The sequence below is a fragment of the Anastrepha obliqua genome, chromosome 4 (assembly GCF_027943255.1).
Source record: "Anastrepha obliqua isolate idAnaObli1 chromosome 4, idAnaObli1_1.0, whole genome shotgun sequence".
Taxonomy (NCBI): domain Eukaryota; kingdom Metazoa; phylum Arthropoda; class Insecta; order Diptera; family Tephritidae; genus Anastrepha; species Anastrepha obliqua.
In genome coordinates, this window is record NC_072895.1 from 39,470,098 (window position 1) to 39,479,988 (window position 9,891).

Sequence of the window (9,891 nt, forward strand, 5' to 3'; positions counted from 1 at the left end):
ACTATTGTTGAAAGTGAAATCGTAGTAAGTGGCTTTGTTTACGATTTCATTAATATAATGATACGTCTTTCTCAAATAAAACGTCTCTCTATAATTCCTCTGAGTTCGATCACTTTGCCGACTTTTATTGAACTGTACTGTGTTAAGTAATTTTCAACAAAAAATAAAATTCAGTAACATTTTTGCAAATTCCAATTTTTTTTTATATTCTGCACAATTCTTAAAACGTAATTTAAATCAGCAACTATTTTACCGCGAAGATCAAAGAGTACAATTGACGGCTATTGAATTTCGATTGCGATTATTGGCAAGAATGATCTCTTCTTCTTTGTTGGTGCAATAAATGTCTGAGCTATTTTTGCCGAGCTCCTTTCTTTCATGTGCTAAGCGACACTAATTAGAAATCTCAAGTCCTTTTCCATTTGGTCCATCCAAAACCCTTTCAGACCCGGTGCGGTTGTGGCCATTCATACGATATGACCCAGTCAGCGGAACCACTGAATCTTAATTCGCTCGATTAAGTCTATGCTTGCGTACCGCTCATCGCCTTGGATAGACTTATAAAGTGCGATTTTCGTTCGGCTGGTTTTCAAGGCGAACCCATCTTGGTAAAGCGCAAATTAGCTGTATTTTTGTGTGATGACATTGAATATCTTGTTTTGACCTAGTCCACCTCCAGACCCACTCGCCTCGCTTCTCCATCCATATAGGAAAAAGTAGAACTAATAACGTCGTTGTTAAGGTGGATGATGTCGATAACATCGCCTGTAATTGCACGCACTTGTAGAATATTTTTCCAGTTTGATTAAGTTATGCAGCTCTTGCTATCTTCTTCAGCATAGGGTTAAAGTCGCCTTTGGTATCAAACGGATCGGAGAAGTGCATCTCAATTCTAATGGAGGTGGTAATACTGCACAGCACAATTTTGGAGAGGTTTTGATATCGACAAAGATGTGGTGCGTGTCAAGTCTCTTCTCGACTGATTATCTTCCTTTTTTATATAGAGAAGAACCTCGAGCTATCGCTATCGTAGCTCAAGGGATCAATAACATATGGTACTACGTAAAAAATAGAAATTTTCATTACCTTTAATTTGATTTGATTAACGGATTCCCAGATTTTAGAAATTTTTATGATCTACCCTGTTTTCTTTAATCCAAAACAGTTATTTGGCTATATCTCGTGAACTACACCACAGAAAAAATATTATGTGGGTTTTCAGACCGATTTTGTACATACCTTTTTGCGGTTTTTTATACTTTATACTACGTTTTGTAAAAGTTAGTTTTAGTACGGCGGCCGCCGTAGCCAAATGGATTGGTGCGTGACTACCATTCGGAATTCACAGAGAGAACGTAGGTTCGAATCTCGGTGAAACACAAAATTAAGAAAAAAAAACAATTTTCTAAAAGCGGTCGCTCCTCGGCAGGCAATGGCAAACCTCCGAGTGTATTTCTGCCATGCAAAAGCTTCTCATAAAAATATCTGCCGTTCGGAGTTGGCTTGAAACTGTAGGTCCCTCCAGTTGTGGAACAACGTCAAGACGCACACCACAAATAGGAGGAGGAGCTCCGCCAAACACCCAAAAAGGGTGTACGCGCCAATTATATATATGTATATATAGTTGTTGAGTTAATTCCTTTTAATTTTTTTACAATCGGTCTTGTTCAATATCTTACACAAGAAGTTAATTTTTATGTAGAATAAAGTGTAAAAAGCCGCTAGCAAAATAAAGAAAAAATTGTTTTTAAATCAATTCGATTTTTAAGTCGCTTAAAACCTACACTTGTTTTTCTAATACATCCAAATATCTTCTAAAAATTCAGGTTAAAAATAAATAAATAATTGGCGTGTACACTTTTGTTAGCTGTTTGGCCGATCTCCTCATATTTGTGGAGTGTGTCTTGATGTTGTCCCACAAAAATTCAAATTAAACAGTTCAAAATTTAGATGCACAGTTTTTTGCAAAGTTCGAAAGTCTCATTTATATGGTTTTCGTTACAGAATGAACAATGTTAACAAAAAAAAAAAAAAAACAATTCTCATCAGAAAAATAATTAGCTTATCATGCACTCAATTATGATCGCCACTGTATGTAATTGACGCTTATACCTTTCAAGATCCTCCTCCAATTCGTTGTCTTGCCAGATTTTTCATGTTAGAAATACACTCGGAGGTTTGCCATTGCCTACCGAGGTGCGGTCGCTATTAGAAAATATTTTTTCTATCATTTTGGTGTTTCATGCTCACAGCGAGATTCGAGCCTGGACATTGCCGAACGATAGTCATACACAAATCCATTCGGTTTCGGGGGCCACAGATGTTACCTGTTTCCAAGTAAATGATTTATTTGTAATTGTGATTTATTCATAAAAACCGACACCGAGTTATGTCAGCGAGAGCAATTAAGCTAAATTTTAATTGTGCCAAAGATTAAAAATATATCTAATATTTTATTTCAATTACTTACGAGTAATTACTCGCTGAAAAGTTCAGTTTTTATCCATTATTATTATTGCTTTTACTTGCATTGAGGTAGGAATGTGTGCGAATTAAAAAGCGACACTATTATTTCGGTCGTAAGAGAAGATTGTGCGTTTTGCGGATCAGGCAACAGTAAAATTGTTCAAACTACTTGCTTCTTTTATTAAAGAATTTACAAAGATTGCAGAATATTAAAAAATTAAAAATAAAAATGAAACAAGCGTACAGTGTTCCACAATTTATAGGGGATCTTGCAGCCATGGTGTATTTCTCGATAATCACAGTAGTATACATGATCTGTTGGATCGTAACTATTTCTGTGATCGTAAGTTTATTAGGCTAAATAGAAAGTAACAATACTTCTGTTTGTTTGTTCAAACACTTATTTTCAGTTTTACGGCAGCTTCTTTTGGAAGTCATTGATCATATTTTACATTTTGTATATTTATATATCAAGTTCCAAATTCTTTTTTACCATTCAAGGAAATGGGTAAGTGAGAATAAGAATTAGTTGTTTACTTTTTTGTAAATACTAAGTCAATATTATATTATGTGTACCTATGTGTATATATTCAACTAAACGCTTGCCACACAGCCTTAGATTTGCGCGCAGCAATTGGTTTTGGAAACATCTTCGCCACTACTTTCCTGTTGAGTTGGTGAAAACAACAAATCTACCTTCAAATAAACACTATATATTCGCAAACTTTCCACATGGAGTTCTCACGTTAGTATCAGCGCACAGGGTTATACAGGATCCCGCACTCGAAGTGTAACCAATAAAAAGGCCACAAATTTTGTTTGGAAAATTTCTTTTGTTAAAAATGTGTAAAAATAATACAAAATTAAGAATCAATTTACTTTTGATCGATATGACCACCTTTTGCCTTGACTATGGCCTTCAGACCGTCCAGAAACGAATCGCCAGCTGCCCGAATGTGACTTGCAGGCATTTTGGCCCACTAGCTTTTTTCAGCGTCTCGCGATTGGTGAATCTTTTAGTTTGGACCTTTGTCCACGAGCTTTGTGAGACGGTGCCGAGTCCTGTTGAAATGTCCATGGTCTGCCACAGAAATATATGTGTGCCTACGGCTTCAAAGCAACCTCCAGAATACTTTCCCGATAATATTTCGCATTAACCTTTACGCCAGGCTCGATGAAAACGATTGGAGAGTGCCCATCTGCGGTTACAGCGGCCCAAACCATTACATGTGGCCTGTGCTGCCTCCCGGTGGCCAATCGATGACTCAAATTCTCGTATGAACGGTCGGTCTAATAAACCCTATCGTTTTGGGAGTTTACGAATTGCTTAATTCGAAAAATTTTCTCGTCAGAAAACACAATGTTCGGAAATTGACCGCCTTCGGCCAAGCGAAGCAACTCCTTCGCTCTCTCAAGTCTGACTTGTTGCTGCTTTGGTGTGAGATCATACGCCTTTTGAATCTTGTAAGGCTTGACTTTGAGATAATTTTTCATTTTTTGATTGGCACTTCGTCGGGGACTTCGCTCAAGTCACTTCTTCACTTTTCGAACCATTTCACGCTGCGTTGCAGTCTTTTGATGACCACCTCCATGACGTTTCGCGATGCTACCAGTATCATTGTAACGAGCCAGATATAATTCAATCTCACTATTACGCTTGAAATCCATTACTGATTTTGTCTTTTCGCGTTTACTCTCGGCAAAATGCTTCCGCGTGCTTGTAAACAGTACTCTGGACTGTCATTTAGCCAATTAATAGACAGCTGATGGCCGTCCATCAGCTGCGCGAGCGGTGTAAAGTTGGTTACACTTCGAGTGCCGGACCCTGTAGTATTGCTTTTACAACAATTTTTGTATATTCTACATGCCCACATACGTATGTATGTATATATACGTATTTTAATTTTATAGCTATGGCTGCTCTGTTAACGTAACATTTGATATTGATAATTGGCTCACGCTTTTCCCCGGTATTCGACCCAAACAAACTATTTTGAATTCGACATATGTAACACCATTCCTTCACGAGTATTTGCGGCTTTGCGGTTTCGTTTCCGTGTCTGAAAAATCATTAATGTATCATTTAACCAGCCGCTGGCAGGGCGATGGTTTCATGTCCAATGGTATTTTCATTACGGTTGGAGGTGCACAAGAGGCTTTGGATTCGCGTCCAGGCAAATATAAACTGACATTTTTGAAACGTAAAGGATTTGTTCGTGTGGCGATTAAAAGTGGGTACGTAAATAATAATTGCAAGCAAATCTATCTATTTTTTTTACAAATAGATTATTTTTCAAATTCTACAAAAGGGTGATAGTGCATTAGGTAGCATCAATTGCTTCTCTCGGTTTCCTCTATTTGAAAGTACGAAACTTACATGAAATAAGCACGATGAGTTTTAGTACTCTTCACTTCTCGATTTCTAGAGTTCTGAACTGCCGTTACGTAGGATAGGTGTGGTTATAGTGCCAGCCGCCGAAAGGACTGATGTACTCAGGCCAAGAGTAGAGGCCTATTATAGTGAAATAGGGTTGAGTTGGAAAGATGTTGTATGACAGATCCATCTAAAGATAAATTTCTTACTTAGTCAAAACTGTGGCATCGTATATATAGGTATATATATATTTATAACTGGCGCGTACACCCTTTCTGAGTGTTTGACCGAGCTCCTCCTCCCATTTGTGGTGTGCGTCTTGATGTTGGAGGGACCTACAGTTTCAAGTCGAATCCGAACGCCATTTATATACTCATAGATATTATATAAGGCCGCCGTAGCCGAATGGGTTGGTGCGCGTCTACCATTCGGAATTCACAGAGAGAACGTAGGATCGAATTTCGGTGAAACACCAAAATTAAGAAAAACATTTTTCTAATAGCGGCCCCCGGGAGGCAATGGCAAACCTCCGAGTGTATTTCTGCCATGAAAAAGCTCCTCATAAAAATATCTGCCGTTCGGAGTCGACTTAAAACTGTAGGTCCCTCCATTTGTGGAACAACATCAAGACGCACACCCCAAATAGGAGGAGGAGCTCGGCCAAACACCCAAAAGGGTGTACGCGCCAATTATACATACATATACATGTACTTGTTTTCCATGTACAATTTAATAACAATTTTATGCATTTCTAATGGTAAATCCGCACTTCGTCCCATTTGGCCACTTCCAATCGAGATATTACGCGCAACTGAAATTGAATCAGCGAGAAAAACTAAAAAAAACTTATATTATTTCGTTTTCAGCAATATTAGTAAAAACGCAAACGAACGTGAGGTTTGTTTGCGGCAATTCATCGGGAATGTAACATTCTTACACTGACCCAAAAAAATATATTCTCACAGCAAATATTTTGCGCAAAGCTAAAGTTCTTGACGTACTACGCAGGGTGTACGAATAAATTGTGTGACCACTGTATATATTTTTATTTACATATTTCTTACACATAATTATTAAGAGTCTCCAAATATCTTCAGCGCTTCCATCGTTCCGTGCTTCACTTTTGGTGAGGTGGACAGTTTTGATCGGTGGGATGGTCAATGGGCTTTGCGTTGGCAGTTGCTGGTTAAACGTTTGTCTGGTATATCGATAACGTTAATCAAAGGACGTGGTGGCTTTCCAATACCTTTTAAGCGGCGAATTGTTCAAGTGGGTAAGTATGAAAATTGTTCTGCAACACTTCTAAATGAGTATAGGTAGGCAGAGAATTAAATTCTGCTCAAAAGTTATAAGATAATTTAAACAAACCGAGATATTCAGGCCTCTGATTAATTCGGTCGGAGATTTGCTATTATCAATTCCGAATTGACCACGAAATTCCATTCCAATTTCGAAATTCGTGAAATCGGTGTTAATAATTTCGAATGAAATACAGCTTTGTCAGTTTTTCTTGACAAATTTGTACGAATGATTTACTCTGTCGGGTAAAATAAATAAAAATAATTAAGAAGTGTTATTAAGTTGTGTAAAAAGGAACAAATTTTAGGAAAATGATTTATTGCAGAATAGTGCATAATCAAGATATTTTTGACGTGATAACGTCTTATAATTCGATTTAACAGGCTGCACGCACGAAAAAATGTGTCGTTACCTTGCTCATTAGTGTTACCTTGCTCATTGCCGTTACCTTGAATGAACTGCAAGCGAAAGCGCGGAACGAACGACAAAGCAAATAAAGCAAACGAACGGCAACGTTCGACATCTTGCTCTCTCCTACTTAAGTGAGCGTATATGTGTATGTATATGCGCATATGTACATATATAAATTCACGTATTTGTATTTGCATATGCCTTCTTATTGATTTTTATGAATTTGATTTACTTGAAGAATTTAAAATAAAACCAAGTTTGTTAATAATACCTGTTGTTTTAATGTTATTGTTATTTTTTGACGTGATAACGTCTTATAATTCTATGTAGCCAGCTGCACGCACCAAAAAATGCGTCGTTATCTTGCTCATGCGTCGTTACCTTGCTTGAACAGCATGTTATGTTATGTTATGTTATGTTATGTTATGATATGTTATGTTATGTTATGTTATGTTATGTTATGTTATGTTATGTTATGTTATGTTATGTTATGTTATGTTATGTTATGTTATGTTATGTTATGTTATGTTATGTTATGTTATGTTATGTTGTGCTATGTTATGTTATGTTATGTTATGTTATGTTATGTGATGTTATGTTATGTTATGTTATGTTATGTTATGTTATGTGATGTTATGTTATGTTATGTTATGTTATGTTATGTTATGTTATGTTATGTTATGTTATGTTATGTTATGTTATGTTATGTTATATTATGTTATGTTATGTTATGTTATGTTATGTTATGTTATGTTATGTTATGTTATGTTATGTTATGTTATGTTATGTTATGTTATGTTATGTTATGTTAGGTTATGTTATGTTATGTTATGTTATGTTATGTTATGTTATGTTCTGTTATGTTATGTTATGTTATGTTATGTTATGTTATGTTATGTTATGTTATGTTATGTTATGTTATGTTATGTTATGTTATGTTATGTTATGTTATGTTATGTTATGTTATGTTATGTTATGTTATGTTATGTTATGTTATGTTATGTTATGTTATGTTATGTTATGTTATGTTATGTTATGTTATGTTATGTTATGTTATGTTACGTTATGTTATGTTAAAGTATATTATGTTATGTTAATGTTAACTCATTCTCTATATCCATACAAAATATCTATCAAACAAATAAAATTAAAATTTTCTTTTGAAAAATGCAACCATTCAATTAGTATTTTCTTATGACGTTATCACGTTAAACTATCGTCAGTAAACCGAATTTACAGACAACCTCTTTTTAAATACGTCTCGACCATCCACACTCCCGCGGTCAATACGAGAAGTTGAGTAATTTGCTGGCAGAAGTGCCAGAATGAGTTAAAAGAAATTTATAAATTACAATGAAGTATAATAAAATTGTGATATGCATTTATTAAAATTAAATGTGAGTACTAACTACAAGGTCTAAAAAAAAATAATTAACATCTTTTTAAAATGCTATAAAATATGTCAACAATTATCAACGATGTGAACAAAAATCATCTGAATTTCATTGAAAAAGTCGGTAGACTAATCAGAACTTAGTTTAGGTGGTTGGCAACACTAACTTCGATAAAGTTGGAATTACTAATGGCATTTTTCCCGAATTCGTGACGAGAGTTCCACTCACGGCGGAGGTTCGTTCGAAATACATGGAAGGGCTTTATCAAAGTAATTTTTTCTGGTTTCGTGTATCTGTTAGTTGTTAGTTATACTTAATATAACGCCTGATCTAAAGAAAGTTGACTTTTTGAACGCCATATTAACTACTTGAAATCTAGGCAGATTATGATGTTCTGTACAACACGTTCTTTATGATATTCTGTACTTAACCCTTTCAGATCCATGGTTAAAGCAGTTGAAACAATTTTAAAATTTTCGGTGCATTACTTTTTTTATAGGCCTAAAATATAATTATACTCTAAATTTGGTCTTTCATAATTTTCGGGTAAAAAGTAATTTTAAATCTAATGTTTTTTTTCAATTCCATAATAAGCAATTTTTTTTGAATTCTTCAAAGAAATTGTAAATTTAATTGCAAGGCTGGAAGTCCATTCACGAATATGAAATGTGGAATTTTCGGCGTTCTCAAAGATTAATATCGAAACCTCAAATTTGACCTGATTTCCTAGCAAAGTAAATTAAAGACAAATAGTTGGGAGGAATCAGCTGATCAGACCTTGAGGAAAACAAAATTGTCATCTAAATCTATCAGACGGTTAACCAACCTCCTCTAAATTCAAGAATTGACCAAACATTGAGATTTTGATTTGATCGTTAACTGCATGAATTAATACAGCGTTGAAAAAAAATTGTTTAACGGTGGAAATAGTTATTTAATTATAATTATCAATAAGACATGTTAGATGAAAAATATTGAAACAGTTTTCCATTTAGGTTTTCTTTACCGAATCATTTATAAAAACTAAGTGTAAAGTATAGAAAAGCGTTGAAAAGTGAAAAAATTATTTTCCGCCGAGAAAGATAGTATGTCGACTCCATGCAAATATCTGTTTTTTGTCAAAAAGTATTTACGTTTTACTCTGCTTTTTCACAAACTTGCACAAAAGCAAGCTTATTTCGAAATGTCATAAAATCATAGGCAATTTTTTTTGCGTTTAATTTTTGTTAAATATATATTTAATGGATTAATACAGTTTAAATTATTTTTTAATATTTAAAAATAAAATTAAATAAAGGGTTAGGACACTTCTTTACTTCTTTACCAGTTTTTTTATTCTCATTTTTAAACATATTTTTGCAGTTGGCGCACCGATCGAAGTGCAGCAAGATGACAGCCCACGACCCGAATATGTGGACGAAATCCATCAAAAAGTCGTTGAAGGTGTGAGGAATTTATTTGAATCTCACAAAATGCGGTACATAGATGATTATGAAAATACAAAACTTATAATTAAATAAACGAATACTACTAATAATGAAGTGATAATTTACTAAACGATGAGCTTCTTTACTGAATTGTAATATTTAATTGATTAATATTTAATTAACATACATAGATATATTGTATAATATGTATGTATGTATATATATATACATATGTAAATGATTTAATGATATTTATCCTTCAAGACCCTGTCTTGCAATAACTTCGGTTTTTATGTGCATTTCATCACGCATACGAGTAAAATCGCAATGTAGAAAAGCTTCTAGCCTCAAATGAATGCCAGCTGTTCAACGCAGTTCGTCCTTTTATTTGTCTTTTCTATTTTCTTTAACCTCAAAGCAGAGGTGTCAGAACCATAACGCCATAAATTTGCTGATCGAACCAACAAATGGGCTACGCTGTAATCGATTAGAGGTAACATGCCATAATTCAGTAGTCATA

General features: G+C 34.6%; 1 protein-coding gene across 1 annotated transcript; it reads left to right on the top strand.

Annotated features, from left to right (window-relative positions):
* The first annotated feature begins 2,591 nt into the window (after positions 1-2,591).
* On the top strand, positions 2,592-9,480 carry LOC129245549 (2-acylglycerol O-acyltransferase 2-like). Its single transcript, XM_054883761.1, has 6 exons — positions 2,592-2,809; positions 2,877-2,974; positions 3,080-3,211; positions 4,378-4,701; positions 5,938-6,113; positions 9,307-9,480. The coding sequence occupies exons 1-6, from the start codon at positions 2,696-2,698 to the stop codon at positions 9,462-9,464; spliced, it is 1,002 nt and encodes a 333-aa protein (XP_054739736.1). The 5' UTR covers positions 2,592-2,695; the 3' UTR covers positions 9,465-9,480.
* The last annotated feature ends 411 nt before the right edge of the window (positions 9,481-9,891 follow it).